General features: G+C 42.9%; 1 protein-coding gene across 3 annotated transcripts in view; it reads left to right on the forward strand.

Moving 5' to 3' along the window:
- The window catches only part of DPP6 (dipeptidyl peptidase like 6), a 545,428-nt gene that overhangs the window by 120,964 nt on the left and 396,534 nt on the right, over positions 1 to 27,930 (forward strand). The window contains exon 1 of one of the 3 annotated variants that reach the window (XM_002189663.7): positions 21,396 to 22,066. The exons of the other annotated variants lie outside the window; for them this stretch is intronic. Coding sequence (XP_002189699.4) covers positions 21,866 to 22,066 — 201 coding nt within the window. The 5' untranslated portion in view covers positions 21,396 to 21,865. Of the gene's footprint in view, positions 1 to 21,395; positions 22,067 to 27,930 lie in introns of those variants that run through there. 3 annotated transcript variants of the gene reach the window in all.

Consider the following 27,930-nt stretch of genomic DNA (forward strand, 5'->3'; position numbering starts at 1 on the left):
TATGTGAAGAATCATTGTGACTGAGAGCCCTCTAAGAGGCTAGTAAAGGGCAGTCTATCATGATACTTGTAAATCATAAATTTAATATAAATGTGTATCTAGGTACAGAGAGGTCTGAAACAGAAAGGTAAAAAAAACCCCACATTAATGGCCTTACGTTAAGTCTAACAAATTAAAATTCTCAAATGAAATTATTCTCTGACCTTTTGTCACCCTTGGACCGTGATCAAGTGTTTTAGTGGACAGCTTAATGGCAGGAGTTCTTCTTCCTTCTCTGAGAGTTTCATCCTGCCTGTGTTTGAGACATGCCACAGAAGCCTAACAAAGGCATTTGTCTATTCTTGGAAGTCGATGATGAACCTTGTAGTCATTCCCATACTTCTTTCAGCAGAGAAGATCATGCACACAAAGAGAAATAAATCTCCTTTATGTTTTCATAGTCTTATGGCTTCATACTTCAGGAGATGAGGTGACCTACTTAGGAAAAAAAAAAAAAAAGATGGTAAAAGAGAAATAAAGGACAAAGGAGCAATAACCTAGTGTAGATTCATGAAGATTTATAGCAGAATAAACTGATCATTTTTGTTTCTGGAGATGTGATTCAACCTGCTTTCTGCTTGGAGCACCCCACAGCTTGGCTCACAGAGATCTCGTGGAAAGTGATCGTATTAAAGATTTCAAACTTGTGATTAGCAGGCAGCATGACAGACTGGACAGGGGAGAGGCTTTGGAGCCTGGAAAGAGACAGTTTTTCTCCTAGCTCTGTGACTGGTTTTGATGTGTTTGTATTAATTCTCTCTGTTTCTTTTCTCACCCCCCACCTCTCTTGCTTCTGAAGACTGTAATCTCTTCTGAGCTGGAATCACCTTCCACTGTGTATTTATGTATTGCCTGGCACACTGAGACTCAGATCCGACTTTTGGAATATAAATAATAAAACTCTATTTTCTTTCACTAATTCTATCTCTGCATCTTTTGATACTTCTTTAGCTGTGCTCAGTTATTTCCAAGATCACTGAGACATTTCAGGGAGCGCACGCAGCCCTTGCCCACAGTTATCCTACACATGTCAGAACAGAGCCCCAGAGGCAGCTGAGCTTGGGATGGAGCTTTACCAGAAATAAAGTAGAAATGATCCCAGATGGCCTTTCAGTAGCAACAGGTGCTGTAGTGGTGAAGATTTTTCTGTAAATGTGTTGCAGTTTTGCAACACTGAACTGATAGGTGACGCAGGCTTTTTAGCCAAATGCAGCATCTTTCTCTAGCTGAAACAGTACTCACCTCATCTCAATATTCACAAATTCAACACATCTCAATATTCACAAATATCCCAGAGGATGTGCCATATATTTCTATTTCAAAAGATCTGAATCTTTGCAATTTTGCCGCTCTTTGCTTTTGTGCCAGCTGTGTTTCAGCATAAACAATGTGGCTGCTTTTCTTCCTAGAAGTACTTAAGAATGAGCTTCAGCTCATGGAGGGGCTGCTCATAGACTGTCTCACATCCAGGGATATTCCAGTTTGACAAAGGAAACACCCTGGCTTCACTGAGGGAATATTTTGGGGGATCCACTAGATCCACAGAGTTTTTAGTCTTCAAAGTTGACAAGTTGGGAGATTAATTTTCAGCATTCAGTTCATGTCTTAGAAAGGAAGTTGAGTCTCTGCAGCCAGTGGAGAGGGGGATATGCTCTCACAGAGGGATTTCAGGGCTTGTAAGTTTTAACTATGCTTAATTGTGTTGTCTGAAGACCCCAGCTGCAGATGGTAATACTTTTCTAATGCACCCTCTTGTTTGCTTCTTTTCCAAAGAAGCTGAGGCACCCAGAGTCATGTTTGGTGTGTTTCTATCTGATTTTGCCTCTCTCAGTACTTTTATAACCAGCTCTGGAAAAATGCTACAATTTTCTTTAAAATAGCTAGTTTGGTAAGAAAAGACACAATTCATAGGTCTTTAAAGGGAGAATGCTATGTAATTTTTTTGCCTTATCAAGCACTTGAGGCCTTCTAAAAGAAGAGCTGTTATAAAATGCACACCTGCAGGACAAATTTCAGCTGGAGCTGATACCTTATTAGACACTAGAGGATTTAACCATTACCTTTGCCTAGCTGAAAAAGTTTGCTTCACTACTCCTGCTCCACAAAAATATGTGTTGGGGTGATTTTTTAATTGTCCTTCTTTTATGGTCTGGTTTTAGGCCAGTTTTGGGGTTTTATTTTTGTGACTGGCAAATCCCAGTACTGCCATCTGCAAGCAGCAGCACAAAATACCATCTGCTGTGAATGACTCTCATTGCTCTGTACCCATTAGAACCCCACCAAGGATGTTTGTTAAAATGCAGTGGGAGGCTTCAGGAGACAGAAATGCAACTGGAGCAATGGTTTGTGCCATACGTGATCCCACTGACACCAGAAGGATTATCTTAAATTTAAATTAGCATATAACCTGACCTCAGCTGTTTAACATTAAGCAGTGGGGACAAATTTATTTCCATTAATCATGGCCATGGTGGATGTAAAATGCCTGCATTAAGTCGTTGTGATGATTTAAGAAAGCAAAGATTGCTTCTCTGATTTGAGATGGAAAGAAATAGGAAGGAAATCTGCGGTAGGGAAATTGCAAAAGTGAGTGGTATCAAAAATTGCTTTCATGCAATGCTTTTTGTGCTGCATTAGATTTTTGCATTGCTTTTCCAAATGGAAAAGTGTTATTCCAGCTTGAAAAGAATAGTGGCCACTTGTATTAAGTTTCTGGCTTGCACTGCAGAGCCTTTTGGCAATTATATGAATAGAGTACCGAATTTAAGGGTTCCTCTGCCCTTTTGACATATATAGAAGGTTATTGCATTTCCTGTGCATATTTGCTGTTCAAACAGTAGAAAGAAATTTGGTTGTTGCAGGTGGTCAGTTCATTCAGACTCATAACATTTCTCATCTTGTAATGTCGGAGCCTAGGCAGGGAAGATAAGCAATGAAATAGTGTTTTGAACTTCTCCCTTTTATGGGTCATCAACAGAAGCAGGTTTTGAAAAGATGAAAATGTATTTTGTAGTTGCAATATGCCATGTATTTTACCACATTTTAGTACACTTGTGAAATGACTGGTGGTGCTTTGAAATGTCTGTGGTATTCATTTCTGCCTGAGTCATGACAGATGTGTATAGACAAGGGCATCACAGGTAAAATTCAGAGTGCAGGAGGAGAGTGAAATATTGCCCAATTGTATAAAGAGAAAAGCTTACTAAAAGATCAAAATACTGCTCATTTGGAGAGCATGCTGGGGCTGTACTTTCTTTACAGATAAACAAGAAGCCTGGTTCTCTAGATACAAATAATCTCAAGGATGAACATAATATCTCATCAATGTTCTACTCCCCTAGCCAGTACCTATCTGAGTTTAATTTGCTGCTCTTGGGAGAACTCAGTTCTTCTTTCAGTACACAGAGACCTAACATCTGGAGCCTGTGAAAAGACTCTTAGTGGACTTTGGATTGGGCCTGAGTTCCAGCTGTAGACTGCTGAGAGTTTGGGAGCCCTGCATCTCTCCAGTCTGGATACAGCCCACAAAATTTGCCAGTGCTTTGTGTCTGTGTGTTTGTGTGCCCCACCATGTGCCCACACAAGCACTGAGGTGCTTGGGAGCATTTTCAGGGTGAATCTGGAGTGCTGGAAGTCAGCTTCTCTCTCCAGTCATGTCTCGGTGTGGATTAATGCAAAATGCCTGAACCTCATCTGCAGCAATATGGAGGTTTTGAGGGTAGGATGAGGAGGCAGGTATTTTCTGTGCCTTAGAAAGAAAGAATTGCATCTGATTTCCTTTGGACCATGCCTGTTGACCTTCCTTTTCAGCTGCCTTTTCCATGCCTGGTCATCTATGAACATGCTGTCACAGCCCAGCTATGGAGATGCACATTTCCATGAGCATTTGCAGATACAAGGCTCCTCCTTCTAAGGAAAACATTCTGCTTGGCATGGCCAGCCCAGGATCTCCATTTTGAGGTCATGGATGGTGCACAAGATGCTAGCCATGATCTGTTATGCTGGGAGCTTGTCCAGCACAAGGATTGAACTTGCATCATCAAGCTGAGATCAGAAGGGTGCCTGACCTCTGTGCCCATTAAGAGCTAAGGCAATTAGAAGAATGTTCTCAGGATCTGGAATGAGTTTCTGTTCAAAGGCCTGAAATAATCCATATTTAAAGAATTGGAGTACACTGCAAAAGGCAGAATGAACTTCTGCCTGCACTGAAGCAAGTGATAGCTTGAAAGCTGTTTGCTGCCTGGGTTTCTGTGATCTTGATGACTTTAAAGCTGTTGAAATTCTATTGAGTAGTTAATGGTATTAGGGCACTGAGGCCCATGGAGAGGCAGATTTGTGAATTCTTTTAAATCTAAATAAACAAACGTTGTCATAGCACCATGAGGTATTTTCATTCCGTTTTTTACTGAACCGTCTTTTCCTCCAGAACTGCCTCTCCTCAGTGCTGCAGACAGAAAACATCTCAGTGATTTAGTCTGATGATTTTAAGGAATGGATGTGATTCTTTAGTCACTTCCTCAGCCTATCAGTAATACCAGAAACAGGAAAGTGTCTGGGCATAGAAGAACTGCTTCTCTACTCCTGCCTTCCCGAGGTGTGCTGCCCTGCACTGCAGAACCCTCTGGCCATCCTGTGTGCACACAGCCTGGAAGCAACAACAGCTCTTTTTCTTGTTCTGTGGTTCTTGTACAAGGGAAGTGATAGAGGGTTATTGCCTGCTGTCAGCTACAAACTTGCTCATCTGCTGCCTAAAGAAGCAGAGCCCCCAAGAGAAAGAAGGGCACTTTTACTGATACAGAGTGAATGAGAATTGCTGTGTGTAAGGAGCAAGTACAAGTGTCTTCCACTGCTATGCCCTGAAGCTTGGCACAGCTCTGGAAGGGATGCATAAATGACAGACTCTGATGGGCAGTGTATTTTTTTACATATAGCACCATCAGTCTGTAATAGGAATCAGGCAACCACATACTCCAAACACCTGAAAAGCTCAACCTTTAAATGCACTTGTTTTGAAATTGGTATTCTGGTGGGGGCCATCTCCTTTGAAGAGCAAAAGGGTTTAGTGGTGGCTTGTCCCAGTACCTTGGGTGACTTTCCCTCTCTGTATTTTAGCTCGAAGGGAGCACAAGTGACAGACTTAGGAACTGACAGTCTGACAGAGTGTTTGGCCAGGGCTGTGCTTAGAAGGGTATGTTTGTGCCAGAAAGAAGTACAAAGGGCGATGAGGCTTAGGAAGCAAAAAATGTGGTGTGGTGATAAGCTTGGGGAGAGCTGCCTGTGGCCTAGGAAGGAGATTATGGGGAAAATCCCTCTGAAGCAAAAAAAAAAAAAAAGTCTTCTAGAGAAAAATGTGGTAGGGCACTAGCTTGGGTAGCCAGGATGAGTCATTTACAGCTGTTTTTTCTAGGGGTCATGAATTAAAACACAGGGTTGTTAAGTCTTAGTTGTGCTTTGTATGTTTCTCACTTTCCCTGAGGAGCAAAAGAAGTTATGAAGTTGAGAAGTGGCAAAGCCTTTTTCTTAACAGGAAAGAGAATGAACAAGGATTATAACTCTTCTCAGGCTAAAGGTGAGGATACTGGGTTGTGAGGTGACCATACTATAAAGCTGTAGCCCTGATCTTGCAAAGATTTCCATCCAGACTGAGCAACATTTCTTGCAGAAGTTGACCATATGATCACTTTATTAGGATCTCCCATTTCCAAGGATAAGTATTTTCAACTTCAGGTGCAATTCTGGTATCACTGAACACAGCAGGGAGTTGTGCAGGTGATTTGCTGATGTGTGATAGATGTATGAATAAATGTTATAATGCACAAACACTCACGTTTTCCTGCAAAAATTGGGTAGCAGATGGGAATTCTGGAGTGTGTTCTAGCTTCTTGCTTTCCCTCCCCTCCAGCTGTTAATTATTCTTTCTGGTTTAGATCTTAAGGGAGGAATTATTTATCTTTTGCTATTTGTGTTTCAGTGAAACATTAACAATCTCTTATTAACTGCCTGTGCTAATTATCTCAACAGTAGCAGTATTCCTGCTCATCAGTGAATCCATGAATGAAGAATGTGGAGCAGGAATAATGAAATCGCTTTGTTGTCCCCTTTCTCTGCATGCTGCACACAAATGAGTGAAAGGATGGTAGATCCTAACCCTGCTGTGCACAAAATGAAGTGCTCAAGATCTTTTTGTAGGAGGACAGAAGTTTTGAAATGCTTCTGTGGACAAGTTTGGGGAGTTTTGCACTGTGCCATAATTCAATGTTTGCTGAATTCTGCTGAATTCAGACAGCTGTCTGTCCTGTGTTGACACAAAACAGCCACATGCTCCTTTGAATGAAATATTTCAGCCCAAAGATTTCAATGTTTTAAAAACATTTGTGTGTAGGAAACCAGAGTGGTTTAATGTGAGTGTCAGTTCTCATCTGTAATGAGTGCTCGCAGGAGTCTGCTGTGCAACCAGTTATTTACAGGATGAAAATTAGAAATGTTCCCCAGCATGTTACTGCTGTAATTAAACTGAACAACATACAAAGTAGGAGTGTTTATTATGCAATAAATAATAAAATTATTTATTGAAAAGCTGATGGCTTCTAACACTTATCTACTAGAAAAGATTTTGCAATGGCAGACTCAATAAATATGCCTTTTCCACAGTGCTGTTTGCCACAAAACATAAATCCTTTTTGTTAAATAAGATGACTGAAAGAAAGCAGTTATGGAAATACATGACTGATGAAGAGAAGGTGATATGAGTTATTCTAATGTGAAAGGCTGTCTCCTAGCTCTAATGCTGACCTTTTCCCAGTGAAATACATTTACAGTGTCACATGTTAGTTGTTAATAGTTTCAACTCTTCTGGTGTTTGAGTTCGTAACTCTTAGCTTGAAGATGTCTTTTAAAGAAACCACGACCATTTTCTGAGAGACAAGGGAGTTCTGATCATTTTTCACAGACAGACATAACTAGGACAAATGTCTGTCCTTGGGAGCCGGGTGCTTTCCTACCATTAATCTTCACAGCCCCCTCTGGGGTAGGTGGAGGTTGTTATGCACACATTTTATTCCTGGAGAAGTGAAACAATCAGAGAGGCTTGCCCAGAATTTAATCCTGGTCTGAGTGACGTTGATAGGAGAGAAATGCCTTGGTAAAATTTTTTGGAGGCACAATTTCCTATGTGGTAAAGATGCATTTCAATAATCACGAGTTTGTGTTTGTGCATCCAACAGCCAAACCACTCTGGCCTGTTAGCTGACCCTTGCAGGAGTAGGCCAAGCTGGAGCTCTCACCTGTGTGAGATGGAATTGTATTTAAAATGAGGCCAAGATGGTTTTCTACAATCCTTTCCTATTTTTGTCTTTCAAAAAAAGCCACCACAGCAGTGCTCTAACTTGTAAAAATTATACATATCTTTTATTTTCCTCATTGGAAATATTTATCTGGTATTTGTGACCTTGGCAAAGGGAAGCAGATAGGTCTTGGGCTAATGTTAATCATGTGTAAAGATATTTGTAATGGTATTTAAAAGGATACCATTCTCCATGGAATAATCAGGGCACTGTCTGCAAAGTAATGAAAATTTAAAAATAGCTGGTTGAACAATGCAATGTAGAAATGAATAGGCTATAGGAAAATCCACATAGTGTCAAGATTACCTATTTCTGACACACTTTTTATAAAGAGAGCGAATATTGACATATTGGCTCTAACTTGAGATGCTTTAACAAAACTATGTCTTGCTATATAGCCTCAAAGATTACTCCTGTCTCTGTAAAGTGCCTATAGTAGATTATTCTCTTTTTCTGTTGCTGAGTATTGCAATCTAGGGGCCAAATGGCTCTAGGCTATTAGAGTGTTAAGGCCAGAGAAGAAGCACAGTTTGCAGAACGAATTTCTGGCTCTTCACACCTTCATAGAGTCACCCTCATCTCATTGCTTTCCCTCTGACATTTTTAGCTGGGAAGGAGAAGCTCAGGCATTCACTGGGCAGTGCACAGTTGTTACTACAGACACGTGAAAGCACACCACGAGCTGCTGCTATTGCAAAGGTGAAAAAGAGGAAGTGTATTTTCTGACTCCAGCATTTATACTTTGTGGCAAGCACATTTCTCTCCCTCTCAGGATTTTCCTAGAAGTGCACAAAGAGAAATGAAAGAGCAAAAAATTTCTATTTCTGCTCCTTGTTTTTCCTATGTGGAATGTATTTAGAGAATTGTTTACCTGGAGTGAGTACTTGATTAGATTCTGGTGAGGATTGTTTGAGCCTGATGGCCAATCCAACCCACCTGTAGTTAGACTCTCGAGAGAGGGTCACAAGTTGTGTTAGAGTCAGAGAAAGTAGTATGTAGTTTTAATATCCTCCTTTTATATAATATATTGATGCATTTTAGCATAGTTATAATAAAGAAATCATTCAGCCTTCTGAATTAAGTCAGACATTATAATTTCTTCCCATTGGGCTCACCTGCATTTACAATAATACTTTTCCAAAGGTGACAGTGGATTGGAGGGTGAATGTGCCACCTCTCCAATGACATTGGAACAACCACTAGTACATCAAATTTCTCCGCCCTTATGGAGGAATGCAAAACAATATATTGTTTACAGAAAGCTGTGTGAGAAACTTCTCTACAAGAATGTAAACTCAGAAGGCTTTAGAAAATCTTAAGAATCAGGGCAACACACACACACTGCAGAAAGATGTTCATGGGGTTGAAATCAATCTTCTTCTAAACTTGGGTCAGCTCCTTGTTTCTGAGAGCACAGCCCTGGGCAGTGCAGGATGTGGCTCATGGGTGCATCCAGGCCAGCAGCAGCTGCTGTTCAACAGCCCTGGGGGAGAGGATGTGGAAAGAGGGGGAGACTCTTCCCCTCTCCCTGCAGAGAAATATTCTCAGTGCTTGTCTGTTTGCAGGTTGTGTTCAGCCCTGCACCAGGGCACTTTTACTCTTCCAGCTGATTGTAGCACTTTGAATTCAAGGTCAAGGTCCAGGTAATCATCATCTTTCCCAACAGTTCCAAAAAGAAAGTTTTGGAGCTTCTAGTGGGCAAGGAGATCAGAGCTGAGACGAACTAAGGCTTCAAGATCTTTGCTGCTCTGATCTGGGATGGGTGATAAGTCTTGTAATTGTCTGTGCCAAGCCAAAGAGTCAAATTAGTTTGGTTCAACTTAAATGTTTTAATTTCTTTTTTTTTTTTTTTTCCCATTCGTCATCCAAATTTCAAAATCACTTTATTTTGGGATATAAATTGCTGTTATATTCAGGCTGAAAGTGGCTGATTTATATCTTCTAATATTAAGCAATAAATCCCCCTCCACCAATGTCTTTGAACAGGGAATTTTCTTTTAAACTAGCTGTTTTACCACCAGTGGTTTTAACTTGGATGGGTCAGCATTTTCTAAGAGTGTCATGAAATGGTTCCTGACCAGCTCTCTTGAGTACCTGATAAGAGTTAGATTAAAAAACTGGAATTGGACAAACTTTACAAATGAGATCTCATTTCAGTCACTATGCTTTCACATATAAAATGATTTAATACATTTCACAAGAAACATCATTATTATCATTTATCATTTTTTTCACATTTTTATATCCTCACAAGCAAATATCTCTTTTTTTATTATTATAAAAAGGAGTTTCTACATAATAGGAGAATCCTAGATTATGTTTGACACAGGCTCTTTTTTTAGATTGCTGTGGCTTTTTTGAAACATTTTCTATTGTATTTTGGTATTGCATTGTGTTTTACTGACTATTCAATATATTTCCCACAGAGACCTGTTCTGTGTGTTTCCTGTAGTGAGGACTATTCAAAGAGGCTATAATCCCGTAACAGTTTATAGCAAAATCAATTTGATATGCCTTGAAAAATATTCACTTGTATTACAGTCAAAGGAAATGTGTGTGCAGAGAGAATTTATACTTGTAATGAATTTCCTGAAGCTGGAAATGCATGTGCTTGTGTAATTGAGGGTCCTCTTATGTTTGACTTAATTTTTCCTTTTCTCAGCTCTTTTTAAGGAGAAACCCGTTTTATCACTGCAGTTAGTTAGGAAGGTTTTTAGGATTTTAAACCTCTATTTCAGAAGAGGCTCTCCTGTTCAGGAGTATTTTGTGCTAATTTAGCTCCAAATGTTCTGAGTGCCTCCAAGGAGGTAATTAGGTGAATTATTGTCGCGTAGCTCTGGGTACCTGCTTGGCAGCACATCTTTGAGTTGATATTTAAGAACTACTGCAGCACCCTCAAGTGGTGATGCTGATCTGTGTTTACAGTTGATTTTTTTCCCTAAATGTTTATTTCTCTTATGGATAATTTCAGTGTTTTGGGCTAGCCTGCTTAGGTATTGTCAGTCCCTGCAGTCCTTACTGCGGTGAAGTACACACTAAATACAATTAATCATACTGGAATCTGAACAGCAGTCTCAGGGAAGTTTTCCTTGGATTGTCAAATGATTTTATGGAGGGTATAAAGTGTTCTCTGTGTCTGCAGTAACTCTGGCTTTTGGCTAGAATAAATAACCTGAGAACCCTATAAAAAGAGAAACCAGCACGTTGGGGTTTTCTTTCAGACTGTGGTGCAAACATGGAACAACTGTGGCATAAGAAACACAATTTCTTGAGCACACACACGCTGACCTCAGTGACATCTATAGCAATGACTTAGGAAGAATGAATGCTATTTCTTAAGGAATTTTTACTATCCTTATGGTTTAATTCTTTTTTCATTAGCTGCCTATTTTAAACAAGCAGCTGGGCACCAGATTGGATTAAGAGCCCTGGTCTGGGGCCTTGCTGCTTCCAAAATTAACAAGTGGCACCTCTCCTGATGTTTCATCTCCTAATTCTGCTGAGCCTTCCCAGTAACAAGAGTCATTATCCTGTAAAACAAAAGGCCAAAGGATTAAAAGCCTGTGCACCTGCCTCCTGCCCCAGGACAGACCCACATGAGCAAATCCCTCGCTCCACTGGTCTCACCCCTAAAACACAGACAAGAAGTTTCATCTCAGAAATTTACTGCAAGTCTTAATGGGTGTTGTCTCCACTTTGAGGGCCTTAAGTAAAAACAGATATCAAAATGCTTATTCTCTTTTCACTTAAAAAAATGTGTACTGGACACAGTGCACAGGGTGGGGGGAGTGGAAGTGCTCCCTCACCTCCAGAGCTGCTTTGTGCCCTGTGTGCTAATGCTGTGGGTTAGCAGAATGGCACAGCTGCTTCTTTACCACTGCATAACTTCTACCATGTCTGGTGTCTTTTCTGAATCAAACTCAAAGAACAGGCTTTAAAAACATGATAAAAAATGTGGGTTTATTTCTGGAGGGTAGAAAGCAGTCCAGATACTTATTTATAAAATTGTATTGATCCAAATGAATTTTCTTTAGGTTATTATTAATATTTAATTTAAATTTATTTTTTCTTTTTTGTCCTCTCAGCTGTTTGACATAGAAAACAGACATTGCTAGAATTGTAAACTTTGTCCTCCTGCCTTTTTTTTACCTCTCTTTTATAAAAAAGACTCATTTTAAATGTGCCATCTAGGTTGCCATCTATATAAGAGACTGCATTGTGTTCAGAAGAGAAGCGTGTCAGTAGAGGGCAGGGTCCAACAGCAGTGAGTTTCCAAAGGGATCTGATAAAGAAATGACAACTATTTTCTAATATGAGCTATATAATGGACAAAAAAATGTGTGTGATGGAGCATATTTAATTTAAAGTCTGTGCTCTGATCTTAAAGGCCTGCTGTCAGCTTGGAAATCACAGTGTGATCTTTTTTATTGTATTTTTTTTTCTCCTATAGAAAAGAACTACTGGTAGCAAAAGAAGAGACAGAGATTACTTTGTAAACTTGCCTTAGGCTGCTCCTAAAATAAGCAGAAATGTGCAGTCGGGCCTCTCCCACCATGGCTGCAGAACTAAGCTGGGATGTGCAGGCAGCCCACACTGCAGCTGACCCACAAACCTATTTTATGACATTTTGGGGCACGTGTGGGGCTTGCAAGGTGGCAGGGCAGGCAGCCTCTGCTGCCTCTTAAACTAGATGGTTTGGCTAGAGAATTGCCTGTGCTGGAGAGGGGAGCTAAGCTCAGCATGAGAATCCCAGGCAAGGCTCAGTCCTGATCGCAGGGAGCCCCTCGTGCCTGGATCAGGAGCTCAGTGCACAGGAACATCACAGATAAAGCAGTCCTCCCCTCCAGCTCCCTGGGAAAAGCAGGCCAAAGATGAAATGATTGCCTGTGGACCTATTTAGAAATAGGCCTCCATGAGTGTTCTGAAAGCAACACTATTTCAGGCTTAAGAGACTGGGAAATTGGTGTTCCAAACACCTTTCTTTGCTTTTCCATAGGATCGTGTAATCATGGTATTGTTTAGTTTGGAAAAGATCATTGATACCTGCTGCCAACCCACCATTAAACCATGTACGAGCTGCCACATCTACACACCTATTAAATCCCTTCAGGCAGTGACTCCACCACTGCCCTGAGCAACCTGGTCCAGTGTTAGACATCCCTTTCCATGAGGAAATTTTTTGTAATATCCAGTCTAAATCTCCCCTGCTCAGCTTGAGACTTTTTCCTTCCGTTCTGTTCCTTGGAAAAGAGTCCAGTCTCCACCTGGCTACCACCTGCTCCAAGAGAGCTGTAGAAAGCCATAAGATCTCCCCTGAGCCTCCTTTCCTCCAGGAAGAACACCTCAAAAACTCCTTATAAGACCTGAACCCTGATAAAAGCCAGTTTCCAAAACTTTCTTGCAAATTTTTTAACACAAAGAAAACGCTGTGCGTTTCAAGATAAGACAGATGATTTTTGTAGGAAAATCCCAGGTCATTTAAATTCCTGCATGTTCTATTCTAGCCAAAACACAAACACACCCCATTTTGGGGTGACTGTCCTACTTTCTGGTTATGTCATCTCTGTTATCCAGCAAATGTTTCCACCTCTGACAAGTTGTTGCCTGCATTTGTCATAATGCGCCGCAAATGTCGGTGCCACGTGTGCTTCATCTTCAGGGACCCGTATGTTTTTGGGTGACACAACTGGGCCATGCTCATTGGCTTTGAGGCGTCATCCACTTCCAAAAATACCAAGCAGCATCAATAGAAGGACAGACACCTTTGAATGGGGGTACTCTTTTCTCAATAAGGGAATTTTTCAGTAAAATTATCATCCCCAGAATCAGCAGCGCATTCTGTTTAGCCAAGTTACTGGATAGGCGAAGACTTATTTAAATTGGTGAATAATGGCTAGAATAAACAATTTCCACAGAAAAATGGTAAAATTCTCTTGGCCTCATGAAGCTGAAGAATGTTACACTGTGGTTGTTTATATGAAACCATTGAAAATGTAGTGTTGAGAAACAATTTAGTGATTTAAGGACAATAAATTCCAGATAAATGACGATGCTGGTTCCATCTGTCCATTGCTGATAAGATTCCTGGAGCCTGTGTATCAAGTGATGTTTCTTTAGAAGTTACTTTAAATCATGGTGGCCTCATTTTTTTCTACAGTTGCATTCAGTGTTGATACTTTCACAAAATGCAGCTCTAGTTGTGCTGCTGAAGTTGTTTTGCAGAAACTATGATGGACTCAAGAGCTGGGTTTTGGACCCTGTTGTGACTTTTTTTGCTGTCTAATTGCTGTTTGCCTGCTTTTGTGGAGAAGAACAGGAGGATCTGAATGCTGCTGTGTTCTTGTATAATTTGGAGGGGATTAGATTATTTTTTCTCTAGAAGAAAAAACCTTTTCCAGAGGTTTGAAATCATCAGTCACATTCAGAATTTTCCAGGATTGCCTTTGTCACACTCTTATTCAGATCATGATGAAGCAGCTTGCATTTTCTCACTTAGTGGAGTCCTGAATTGCTTTTATCTGTGTGGTGAAATTATTGAACATCTCTAAAGTTAGTTTTCATTCTTTCTTCAGTTCACTTGACATGCTTTTATGATTCCTGGGCATATGCAAATAAATATACCTATAGATCTATCTCTAAGTCAGGAGTGACTAGGTGTGTGCCTGGCTTGTTCACAAAGCATTGGATTTATTTGTTTTTTAAAGCTATTACTTTACAAGCCAATAAGTTCTCTGTAAGTTTAACTAGAAACTAGAAATAAAATACCCCTAAATTTAGGTACATGCAGTGAATACATCAAGATTCATCCACTGGAATTTTCCAAAGCAGCAGCTCATATTGTTTATACCATCAGTGATCTGATTTTGATAATTCCAGTACCTCATGTTGCTGAATACCCTTGCAAAGCTTAGTGCCTCTGCCATATGTTGAAAGAGTGCAGTAAAATTGAAAGAAGCACATATGTTGGTGAGTTTTATATTAATACATCCTAAGAGATGTTTAAAATTAAAACCACTCATTGGCTGGCTTGTTTATTGACCATAAAAATCTCTGGTCATAAACTTTTTTTAAACTTTTAAAGATGTAATTTATTAATCTCTTATCAGTACTCAATTCTTGTCCTTGTGTCTCCCACCTTTTAAAAAATGAATGCACTGTTTGATAGCCATATATAATCCTGTATATTTGTTGTTACATAATGGCACTTGACCAGAAACATTTACAAACTTTTAAATGAGCCTCAGCCATTTCTGACTTTATGTTACTGAGACAGGTGAATTGGACTAACTGTGTAATTTGTACTTAGAAAACTATGAGCAAGCCTGTAAGCTTTTTTCCTTAATCAGTTTATGAAGGCAAATAGGCAGGAAAGAACATGCACCAGCACCGAGAGTGAAGAAGCACAAACATCTACCAATTTATGTTAGTTCCAAATCCAAAATGACATTATTTACTTTGAGGTGATTTCAGGGGACTTCAGACAGCTAATCTAGAGCTGTGCCCTGTAAAATCCCTGCTCACAGCCCACTTAGCTCCAGATGACTGGAACTCATCAGATGCTTTTCTGCTCAGCCTGAAAACTTCCTAAAGTGCCCCCAGTGACAGTTCTGCACATTCAAAACTGCCCATGAGGACATCCCACAGCAGCTCCTCACCTGTCTGGAATCCTGCTGGGAGGCAGAAACTGGGATGAATTGTAGCTACATCCTTCAAGATTGCCTGATCTGGTACTTATTCCTAGAGAATATCCAACACACTGCCTCTCAGGGAGGGGTTTTACACACCTCCATCACTGCTCCTTTCCCTGTAAATGCTGCAAGAGAAGAACATTTGAATATGCTGAATCTGTGCCAAACTGGAGGAAGAAACATATGTCTGGCAGGGCTAGAAGGAGAGCAAAGGAGTGGGAGGATATTTGGTTAGCCTAAGGTAGCCTTTTTGAGATGTCCACTTCTCTAAATATACTTTTTTCCTTGCATATTCATATTTCTCTATAGGGTTTCCTTTCATCATGGGGGTTCCAAAACCTAAAATTGTGTCATTATATCCCCTGAGTCTTTTAGTAAATCTAGGTTTTAGTTCTCTTCCAAGCAGCAAAAAATAACCTGTGAATTTAGTGACAGCTAATCTGAGGAGTCAGATCTGTTTAAAGAAAATCTTTTTATTAGGAAAAAAAAAAGTCTTCATATTAAATTATTTTGTCTTGTCTGCTCCCTTTGAATCCTGTGGCATGCATTTGAAATGCTAACTCATTAAATTCCTTCTGCTTCTCCAAGATTCTTCATGCACAAGTGCTTTTTGGGAAGTGGAAATTCAGAATTTCTCCAAGGTATTTCGCTTCTGCGTGCTGCCAATTTTACAGTGGTGAATTAGGCAGGAATTGCATCAGCTTCTCCCAACTTGGGCAATTATGGATGTGCAGATGTGGCTCATGCACACAAATGGAGCAGGAACCTTGTGCATCCCTTTCACATAGAGAGCTGAGTGCATCTCTGGCCTTGAGTCAGTGTGTCTGAGGTGACACAGGGATGCTTTTGCAAGATGGTTGCATTTCTGATAGACCTGCAACAGCCTACATTGCCTTTCTGAAGGCAAACCTGTTCCATTTTCTTACTGAGACCCCCCTTGGGAGATCAGATTAATCAGGCAACCTGGTTGCTGTCATGGCATATCTGACTTGAGCAGCAAGGCCTGGCAGGTTACAGAGCAGAGGAATGTGCATGGTGGAGAGCAGCTCAGTAATGCTGGCCAAGTCTCACATGAATGCCAGCAGCTCGTGGCATCCAAAGAAAGATGTATTTATCTGTAATGCTCCATTTCCTGGCTTCTCTTGAAGACACGGAATTGGGATCTCATCCTAACTTTTCTCAGTTAAAGCTCCCAAAGACAGAATTTTAATTAAGACAAGAAAGATAGTCTTCAGTATAAATTTTATTGGTATGAATGTCAAATTCATACCAATAAACTGTAGTCAGTACCAGCTACAGGGCTAAGCCAGGACCCTGATGTGGTGTGCAGCTGTACAAACACATGTACATCAGTATTTTCTTCTCCTTTGGCTTTACATAACCTTTTTTAGCACCAGACCTGCTCAACCATTGTTCCAGACTCCTCTCTTCTCTGTTGGTTTCTTTTTTTCTCTGCCTTTCATCACCTCTGCACCACCGGCAAAATCATAAAAAACCATATTGGAAAGACCTCCTTGGCCATGTGATCTCTAGTTTTGCCAGCTGGCAGGATTATGCCTTATAGCACATTTTCTAATGCCTCACACAGGCTATTTATAAGTGCCCTCAGCATTAGAACTTTCACCCATTTCCTTTGGAAACAGTCCTGTTCACGCTACCGGGAAGAACCTGCTGATATTCAGCTACGTGCTCTTGCTTTCATTTAATTAGGCCTTGGTGGGTACCAAGACTCTCTTTGGTTACAGTCACCTGTCTTACTGACCACTGAGAGAACATTCATCCCCCAGCTGTTGGAATTGCCCTCTGCTGCAGCTGATCTCCCTGGTTTTGGAAATGCTCCCATTGTGTGGCTCCAATTAACCTTGCACCAGCCCAGCCTGGCTCCCCAGACACGTTGGTGCTTTCCACCTCTGACAGTTTTGGTTCATTTCTTCTCTGCCTCTTTGAACTCACTTGTCTTCATCTCCTTTTTCTCTCAGCCCTCCTGGTACTTCACTGTGTCTCTGCCTCTTCTATATGCTTTTGATTTTTTTTTTGTTTTGGTTCTCTCTGGGCCCATCTCTTCTCCTGAAGAGCCTTTTCTTCCATTATGCTTTCTTTTTTCCCCAAAATCTTGTATGCTATAAGGTCACCATTGTCTATTATTACCAGTACTTGACTATTAGTGTTTTCTATTCCCCACAAAAACCTTCATTCCACCACTTGTGGAAGACTGAATTATTCTTGTGGTGCCCAGAAAACTAATTTTACCAATGTTTCTCTTAGTCCAGCCTGGAGAGCTTCCTTGTTCATTTAGGGACTTCAATTTGTTTTATTTTTTGATCATTATAAGGCCTGCAAGATTATTATTTTCTGTATAGTGTGTGATTTAGAGAGAAATATGCTTCTCTGTGTTTTCACTCACTGTCCAGTGCTGCATTTCTACATCACTTGCTCTGAGGTGCTGCTGACACAAATAATGAGCTCAGCATTCTTGCCACAGTGCAGTGCTCCCCCCAGCACACCTGTTAGATCAAAATGAAAGATCAGTTGTGTCCTCAGGGGCTGCTGAATTGGTGCATTTGGCACAGCAAAGGCAATTCCTGTTCTGGTTTGGTTGGGTCTTCAGCTGACACCAGGCAGCAGATGTATAGAAGGCTTAAGCCTGGGGCTATTAGTGATTCATAAACTGGATGATTTTATCTTGGCTGACCATGGTAATAGGAGTTAAAATATTTTATCTTTGTCTCTCTAGTGCCTAGACGGTTGCTATTATAAAAACCCCAGGTGTTTTATATTAATAAATACAATCATTTTAAGAGAAAATACTAACTTGGCCTTTTTGGGAGTGATATTAAAAAAAAAAAAACCCAGGAAATTCTAAAATTCCTTTACAAAATCATTGGAAAAGGAAAATATAATAGTTCAAATAAGTGTACTTGAAATATTGAAAAAAAAATTTTGTTAAAAAAACCACACTAATCAGCTGCTTAATAACTATCACCACTTGAAAACCAGAAACATGTTTAGCTCTGTCTGCAACAAGCTCTATATTATTTAGATGGCAAGCTCATAAATTGCTTTGTCAGTAAGAAGAATGGAACATGAATAAGAATGCATGAATTCCCTGACAGATAGAAGCTATATCTAAATAAAAAATATCCAGGAGTAACATTGCCGGATTGTTTCTTTGCCAGTGTTATTCTGAGCTGATTTGTCTGAAAACAAATATTTAATGTAAAGTTTTAAAGGCAGTAGGGCTTGGGTTTGACCTGATTTTGATTGTGTTACATTAATAGTGCTGAAATATGGGGACACTGTTTATTTATACAACGTGGGGAGAAAAAAAATGTCATTTTTTTTTCTGAATGCTTTAAAAATGTCAGTAAAACATACTTTGGAGCTGCAGGGAAAATGTCTTAACTAACACACTTTATTTTGATGGAAATGTCACTAGTTAGTAATCAAACTTCCCTTCAAAACTTTGGATACTGAATTAAATATACAACTAAAAGACGCTTGAGGACTCTTTGTTTTGAAGTGCCTTGATTTTTATCTTGGGATCTCATTGCAGGGTTCAGGGAAAGGATTTTTCTTACATGTAGGATGTGTGCTTAAAAAAAAAAAAAAGAACCTCGTGTTTGTACTTTTGAAATATTTTGCCTCTTTACACATGTTTCCTAACGCAGATTGCTCATTTCTCCTCAAATCTTGCCACAGGTTGGGAAGGTCTTTTGCTGCAATGCAACCCCAGTTCTGATGTGGTGTTTGTTTGTTTTGTGCCATTTTGCTGCCATGCCTCGATGTCACAAGGTCACTCTGGCTGTAACAGGGTGACAGAAATGTGTCTTGCAAACATCCTTCACCCACCATGATACCCAGAACACGGCATTAAATTGTTTCTGCTCTCCCTGGTTTGTCATGGAGGGGAGAGCTGGAATCAGAAGTGCCTTTAAATAGCTGTAATTATTTATTTTTGGGTGAATGAATCACAGCCCAAAGCTACATGATCAGGATCTTTTGGTGGATGAGAACCATTTGGCTGTTTGTTTTTTACTGAGCTTTTCAAGTATTTGACGTTGCAATTCTGTGTTCCCTTAATATAATTTTTCCAGGAATTGTGTACACACACACATGTCCACTATATGTGTGCATGACTAAGCAAACTCAATTATGTGAAATCTTGGTTCTTGAGAATTAAAACCACAATGTATTTGGATCTGAATTGGTCCTTAGAGGCTCTTTTGGTTTTGAAGTGGGCTGTGATGCTGAATGTTTTCTTTTTTCTATACTTCCTTTGAAACTTTTTAATTCAGGCATTTAATCTTTGTTGTTTTTTCCTGCCTAGTGGTTTGGTCTTGCCTTTTTGTGGCTTTCTTTGATTATTCCTTTGTGTCCTAGTTTTTCCTTAGAAGTTAAAAATGTATTATTTCTTTTAATTTTATTCTCTAGTTCCCGTTTTTTCAGCACTAGTTGTCACCAATTCCAAATATCATAAGGCTGTGATTATTCCAAAAATCATGAATGCAGTTCAAGGTGGAATTTAGCTGAGCTATGTGTCCAGATTTTTGGTAGTCAGTTTGTGCCTGAAACAGAAGTTACAAGGGGTCCAAGTGGCTTCTGGAAAGTTACCTCTGTTGTGATGGATGTCACTGTGACTTAGAAGCCAGACCTTTGCTTCAGAGCATTGTGTGCTCAACTTGTTTTTTAATTAAATGTCAGGATCTCAGCTGTGAAGATCAAAATGATTCCTTCTTTCAAGTTCCATCAGGAAGGAGATAGAGCGTTTGTTTTTGTTTTTTCTCTTGATTAAATAAGGTCCCCTTTTCATCTAAATGTTAAGACTTTTCACGCCTGACTTTGAAGACACAAATAAAAAGGAGTGGATGAAACCATTCAGACGCAAAGAGATTTTTGATCAGGCAGTTATTGAAATCATGGAGGGGAAATCGTTGCACTCTAGAATATTGTATACATGATCTACTGAAGTGGGTTTTTTAAAAGACTGATGAAATTACATATATCAGAGATGGTATTATCTTAACAGCTAAAACTTTAAGCAAGAACAGTGTTTTGAAGCAGAATTTTAGCCCATAAAATCCACTAGTTAAATTATACTGAAGTTTGTGAGCTCTTCAGCAGCGAGTCCCTCAATGGGAACGGGCAAACACCGGTTTATGCTTTGTGTGTTATGATCACAATATCTCTGGTAAATTCAGAGGTCAAAAGGGAGGATTTTGGAGGGCAGGAGAAGGGACAGCAACTCTGCCACTTTCCTTTAAACCCGAGCATCTGTTGCTATGGAAACCCGCTGTCTGGTGCTGGAGCAGCAGGAATGGTCCCTCTCTGTCCCTCTCAGCCGCGCTGGGCTGGCGGGGCAGGACCCGCGGGCAGCTCCGCGGCCCGAGCCGTGCCCGGCGTCCCCGCCCGGGGCGGGAGCGGCGCCCGCGGCTCCGGGGCTGCGGAGCGGCACTGGCGGCTCCGGGCGAGGCAGTGCCGGGACATCCCACCGTGTCCCGCTCCCGCATCTCACCCCGACCCCCACCCCGACCCCAGCCCCAGCCCAAACCCAGCCCCGCATCCATCCCCGGCGCCGGGGTCGCCGTTGTTTATCCCCGGCCGGAGCCGCCGGGAGCAGCTTTGGGCGGATTTCCACTGAGGGGCGCTGAAGCACGTTTTAATGCAGCAAAAATGAATTAATACAAAAATAGTAAGAGACGCGATTTACCGGATTATTTTAAAAAGCGACGACAACGACCACCTCCAAAAAAACACGCATCTTCCCCCCTCTTCTCCCTCCTCTCCCCGGCCGCGGGGCGAAGGAGGACGGGCGGAGGGACGGGGACCGGGCAGTGCCCGCCTGCCGGGCTGAGCCGTGCCCGCCGGGGCAGGGCAGGGCAGTGGGGAGGCTTCGCCCTCCTTCTCTCCCCTTCCTCGGAGCCACTCCGCGCTCAGCGGCCTCCCCGAGCCCCTCCAGCTCCCGGTCCCGCCTCCCAGCCTCGCCTTCCCCCTCCCCACCTCTTTTTTCTCTCTCTCTGCTGGCGATCAGGTGTCTGTTGCCTTTTTTTTTTTTTCCTCCTTTTTTTGAGTTGTTTCCCCGGGAAAAAAAATTAGGCAGGGAAAAAAAAAAACCAGAAGGTACCGAAAAGGAGATGATCGTAGAAGAGCCCTCCTTCCCAAGAAGAGCAACGTGCTTTGAATGAGGCTTCGCAGCCTCTTCCACTCCGTCTCACACACTCTGTCACTCTGCTTGTGCACACTGTTGGTATGCGACCTCGGAGGCGACTGCTCCGCCACCTCTGCCTGGGGAGCCGCTGACAGCAGCGATTGAGCCAGCCCCCCTTCCTTTTTTTTTTTTTTTTTTTTTTTCCTGCTTTTGCAAACACACACGCACACCCCCAAAGCACATTTAATGCTGATCCACTCAGGCGCCATTATCGGGGGTACGTCTTCGTGGAGTGTTTTGGTTATTGTTTTTTCTCTTCTATTTTTTTTTTCCTTCCCAACACTGGATGGTGCAGCATTCCCGGGGCCTGTGGTGTTACGGCTCGATTGCGTTTTATTATTTATTTGTCTATCTTCTCTCTTCTTCCTCTCATCACTCCCCCGTCTCTGCTTTCTTGGACCCCCCGGCTTCTCTCCGGGTGCCGGTGCAGAGGACCGGGGAGCAGGATCCCTCCCGCTGATGTGGGACTGATCCTCACCCGCGTGTAGCATGCTGTAGCCAAAAAAGAAGAGAGGAGGGGAAGAAAAAAAAAAAAAAAAAGAAGCGGCTCTCTTGCCCTCCCTCTCCCTCGTTTCCCGCGGATTGACTTCATGGCTTCACTGTACCAGCGGTTCAGCGGGAAGATCAACACCTCCCGCTCGTTCCCCGTTCCCCCCGAAGCGAGTCACCTCCTGGGCGCCCAGAGCAGCGAGGAGGACGGCGCTGCCGGCAAGACCCCGCGTCCATTGCAACAGGAAAGCAGCCGGCCCCGCTTCCAGTACCAGCCGCGAAGTGACTGCGAGGAGGAGGATGTAAGCGCCCGTGTCGTTCGCGTGGGGCTGGGTTGGGTTTTGGGTGCCCCCCCCTCCCCGCCCCCCGTCCTGCGGGATGGCTGTGTGCCCCTCTGAGCTGGCAGCGATTTCTTGCGGGTTGTCCGCTCTTCTTTCCAGGCGGCTCTTTGCGCTGCTCTTCTTGCCCTGAAGTGCCGGGAATGGTACGGGACGGAGCCCGCTGGGAGTCGAGCGGAGCCTGGACCCGCCCGCCTCCGCGCTGTCCCCGCAGCTCTCCCCGTTCCCTCGGGCAAGAAGAGCTCCTTGCGCGGCTCTCCGCTCCCATGGAGCGGGGCTGGGACAACGGGGGCAGCACCTTCGGAAACGCCAAGTGCCAGCTCCGTCCTGCTGCCCCCAAGCTACGCGACAAGGCTCCCCACCTCTTATTTTATTTTTATTTTTATTCTGTATTTTACCCTTTAACACTCTCGCGGGGCAGAAGTCTTCACCTTGCCCCTCCCTCCTCGCTTTCCTGTCGGTCTCCTCCTAACCTGACAGCAGGGAAACTTTTTAACCCCTGCGCAGCTGTTTTTGGGTCCCTCTGTCCCCCCTCCTCGCTGCCCCTGGGTGAGCTCCCGCAGGGAAGCCGAAAACTTCGGCCACGCACCTTCAGCTCCTTCAAGGGGTGCATCTGCATATCGCCTTAGTAACGAGTGACTAATCCGGGCCTCTGGCTGCCTGCTGTGTCCGATGGAGTTAAACTAGTCTGGGTTGATTGCTCCTGGTTCTTTCGGGGTGGCGAGGAAGGGGACAGGCTGAGAGAACAAGGGCCAGTGATATATCAAAACATGTGGCTCCGTATGGCTGGCTGGTGTTAGGTTTGCAGAGGGATTTGAGTGTGTTTTGCCTCTGTGGAAGCACACACAAGGGGAAGCAAATGGCTGCAGTTGGGAATAATTTTTGTGTCTGTTAAAAATACTTCTTGCCCGAGTGGGACGCGTTAGCTTTGCAGCAGGGTTTAGCTTTGGCTCTGGGAGCCTTCCCAAGCAAGGCACAGCTTCAAGCCACAACAGCAGGGCTGCTTCACTCCGAGGAGAGAGTTGTGTATGCAGGGAAATGTCCTCGGATTATCTTTTAAATCCCTGTCCATTCCCCCGTCCCTTCGTAAAGACTTTTGTTGACCACAGAGCAAATGCACTTCTGTCAGCGATGGGGCCAATCGACCTAAACCTCTCCCCGAGATGACTGAGTGCTGACAGCCCTGGGGAACAGCAGTGACAGGGACCCGATTGACTCTTCTCTGTGACCTGCTCACCGGCAGCGATCTTGGCACTGCTGCCCCTTGGCCCTGGCTAAGTGCAGGAAGGCACCGGGCCCTTCCCCGGGCGCCAGCACCCACTCGTGACTCTCTCCCGGTGTGGCTGGGGACACGGGGCCCTTCCCGGCCGTGTGCTGAGCTCTAGGTGTCGCTGCGAGCCAGCGGAGTGCCACCTCCAGGGCTGGGCTCAGGCACATTTTCCTCATTGCTTTAATTTCGCTTTCCTGGACTTGCAGACAGCAGATGTCTGGAGCCGCTTCTGTGGTCACCAGAAGCGCTGAGCGCGGAAGCAGAGGAAAGCCTGCAGTTTAGCATGTGCGAGTGTTCTCTGCTGACAGGCTCCAAAATAATAATATTAAGAATGTCCTTTAAGGAAAGTTTTTCTCTCTTTCTTTTTTCCCTTTTATTCTTTTCCTCCTCCCCTCCCCGATCCATTCCGAGGTGTGCGAGTGAAGAGTACTGCTGGGCCCTGTCGAGGGACACGGCTGTCTGTGCCTGCCCAGTGTCTTCTGCAACGCAGTGCAAAAAAGTGTGGCCAGAAGCAGGGATTTGGGGTGACTCCTTAACGCACGTGGACATTTAGTAGGAATTGTTTCTAAAGGGGGCAACCTGTCTGAGAAAGTCCCCTGGCCTGGGTCGGCAGTTCACAGGGGCGCCCTTGCAGCAGAGACTGGGAAACCCGAGCTGGTGGTCTCTGGCAGAGGCTCGTTCAGGTCGGGATGATGAAATCGTGCCAAACCAGTGGAAATGGCCTTTAAATCGTGTGCTACAGGGAGCGGGGTTTGGCCCGCGGGGCAGGCGCCGGCAGGAGCGGGCGGGAGGGCCGGAGGTGTCCGCGGTGCTGAACCGGAGCGGGGCTGGGCTGGGGAGCTGTCCGGGGTGCCGAACTCCCTGTCCCGGGTCAGAGGAACTGTCCGGGGTGCCGAACCCTCTGTCCCGGGTCAGAGGAGCTGTCCGGGGTGCCGAACCCCTATCCCGGGTTAGAGGAGCTGTCCGGGGTGCCGAACACCCTGTCCCGGGTCAGAGGAGCTGTCCGGGGTTCCGACCCCCTGTCCCGGGTCAGAGGAGCTGTCCGGGGTGCCGAACCCGCTGTCCGGGGTGCTGAACCCCCTGTCCCGGGTCAGAAGAGCTGTCCGGGGCTCCGAACCCCTTGTCCCGGGTCAGAGGAGCTGTCCGGGGTGCCGAACCCCCGTCCCGGGTCAGAAGAGCTGTCCGGGGCTCCGAACCCCTTGTCCCGGGTCAGAGGAGCTTTCTGGGGTGCCGAACCCCCTGTCCCAGATCAGAAGGAGCTGTCCAGGGTGCCAAATCCTCTATCCCAGGTGAGAAGGAGCTCTCCGGTGTTCCGAACCCTCTGTCCCGGGTCAGAGGAGCTGTCCGGGGTGCCGAATCCTCTGTCCCGGGTCAGAGGAGCTGTCCGGGGTGCCGAACCCCCTGTCCCGGGTCAGAGGAGCTGTCCGGGGTGCCAAACCCTCTGTCCCACGTCAGAGGAGCTGTCCGGGGTGCCGAACCCTCTGTCCCGGGTCAGAGGAGCTGTCCGGTGTTCCGAACCCTCTGTCCCGGGTCAGAGGAGCTGTTTTCTCTCCAGACACCCCCAGGAGCTGCTGGGGCGAGCTGATAGTGATCTCTTGCCCTTGTCTGTGGCAAGAGCAGCAGAGACAGAGTGGCAGCAATCACACTCGCTCAGGATGAGCAAATGCAGCTCTGGGCATGAGGAAAGGGGGAAACTGAGGCAGAGAGCTGACAAAGACCATGGGACAAGTATAAGGAGAGTGGTCTATTTGTGCAGGGTGCCAGGAGTACATACTATTGCTCATCATGGGGAAGGGATTAAGGAGACAGCACTGGAAACTCTTTCCTAAGATTAGATTTATATTTTCTGTTTCGCACACGTGGGACATTCACGTTGTCTTTCATCTTTTGACATCAATGTAGTAGGAAAACCAAGAACTTAAACATATAGAATCAAAGGGTTTTCTCACTTTCCACAGTTGGAAATATCAAAACAAACCTAAGAATGAGACTGTTCTGTTCCTAATTTTGTCACGTGATTAATAATAGGGAGAGAACTGAGTGTATTTTATGGGTTAGTGATGATGACTTTTCCTATTGAAATATGTGTGGTGTATTTTTAAGCACCAGCACAGACTTCAATGCAGAACAAAACAGAGGAAAAAACAGAATGTTGCCTTTGAAGGTCACAGTATTGTAAGTAAGCCTTCTGTCCCCTGGAAGTACTACTGATGGAAAAATACTGCTTGAAATATATAAAGGGTTAAAAGGAGGTAGTAACTCCCTAACAAAATTCAAATCAAAATCAGTAATGATTTTATGTGACTATTGAAGACTTACAGACACCATTGAGAAACACTTGAGAATATTGTTTTAGTAACATAAAAATACAGCAAAGTAGAGGTCACAGCATTCTTTAGAATTTTAAATAGTTATATGAAAAATATCTACATAGTAGACCTAACTACAGAACAAAACCTGGATAAAGTCTTGCAAATTTTTCATGTTAATTTTTCATCTGATGGGACAATCATGTTATTTACAAGAGGAGTAATAAGGAAACTAGGTTCTGTGTAAATGACCCAAGAAAAACACTTCCTAGTTGGCTCTTATTATCTTATTATTATCTCCTAGTGGCATTATTGATATTAAAGTTATTGCAATAGCTCTAAACCAAATTCACATGACATACTTACCTTGTTACAAGATTAGCTTTCCACTACATTTATTTAGATGAGGAAACATCTCTGAGAACTCTTCATTCAGTTTAGTGTGGTGGTATACCAGGTTATGAACAATTTTGTTAGCATAATTCTCTTTTTTAGATTGATGGGGTTACCTTTTTAAATGGTAATTTTGATTGGTTTACCTGTTAGACTGATGAGATGTTTTGCATATTGTATAGTGGAAGGGATTTTCTCCTACACATTGATTTGAGAACTGTTTTCCCATAAAATAGAACTTTTTCATCTTTTCCAGGTTTCTTTCTTGGCATCACAGTGATTAATGAGTTTAATTTTTGCAGGCAACTGCCAGGAGGTGCTGAGTAAGATGTATCATGCTGATTGTGTGTAATGCCGCTCCTTTTAATTACTGGGATGATAACAATGCATTAATCAGGTGCATAAAAAATTCAACACTTTCCTGTATCGTGGAATATTGATCCATTTTAGAAGTCACTCACAGAAGTACTTTTTAAAGTGAATTGATAAGTTATCTGTTCAAAATATTGAATCCTCTAGTGAAACATAACATTTTTTTATATGAAGAGCCACATGCTGTATTCTTACAGTTTCATTACCTAGGCAGAACTCTTATTGGCTTTAATAGGAGACTTAAGCATATTAAAAAAGTCAGTCCCAAAGTACAAAAGCTTTCATTCCTCTGAATATTCTTTCAGTAACTGAATTCTGAATATTTCATTCTTTTCTGCACTTGCTTAAAACTACATTTGGCCATACTTTATTAGTTCTGCAATTGATTATTCAGATTTATTTACCTTTTGAGAAGTTTTTCATTAAATATAAATACAGATAGTTTTGAGATGCCTCAGTAAGACTGTGTTTTGTGCTTGAATAAATTAAGGATTTAGCAAATCAAATATGCTTTGTGAGTCTGAGAAAGTGAGAATCAAAGCCATCAGTGTAAAAAAAAAAAAAAAGTAATTTGGTACGTCAGACTTGCTGTTGCATGTAATTGGAAGTTTTAATTTTCAGTTCATTATTTGTCTAACAGGAAGAGATATTGCCTCCTAGAAATATGTGTCAGGGACAGAACCCTCAGGAATGTTGAGGCCTGAGCTTCAGGCAACAGACATTTCAAAACTAGGGTGTTTTTCTCCTTAAGAGATGGATGGATTGATTGTACAGAAGAGTTTGTGGGACAGCATAAATCCTGACTTTGTTGTAAGCTATAAAAACATTAATTGTAACCAGAATTCTATCTATAGATCTGCACTGTTGTGTGTATGGCCAAAACCAACTGTGTAAGTCTGTAAGAATCTCCTATTCTTAAGTCTGTAAGGTTCTCCTAGACTCTTCTTGGTGAGTTCCTGCCTGCTGAACTCAGTTATCCTCCAGCCATTAAGATGCAGCGAGTGGGAATGGTTATTTCCATGGAAATAGTTAGGCCCCGCTGACTTTCTGTAAGGTCACCTTTTGAAATTAATAAAAATTGCAAAGGAATAGTTACAAACCTTATTAAAATCATGGGTTATATTTGCACAGAAGCTCACCATATATTTTGTGATTACTGAGTACTGGACACTGATCTGCAAGTGATACACTTTTTACACTTCACTTTTATGGCTATATCTATAATTAAACAAACTTATGATATTTGCTGCCAGTTTAAAAACCGCCTCTGTTTCTGCAGTCTTCACTAGGCATGGTGATGATGCACACACTGAAAAATCTACCAGAGAAAATGTATTTTTAAGTATTCAGAAATAACTGTGTGGAGAGGCTGAATCATCTCTTTAATAGTAGTGAACTGTGCCATAGGCTGGGGTGCTTCACACAGAGTACTCGGCTCATGTTCTTTCTCTTTCTGAGCTGGGAGCTCAAGTGCAGAAAGCAGA

The sequence above is a fragment of the Taeniopygia guttata genome, chromosome 2 (assembly GCF_048771995.1).
Source record: "Taeniopygia guttata chromosome 2, bTaeGut7.mat, whole genome shotgun sequence".
Classification (NCBI taxonomy): Eukaryota; Metazoa; Chordata; class Aves; order Passeriformes; family Estrildidae; genus Taeniopygia; species Taeniopygia guttata.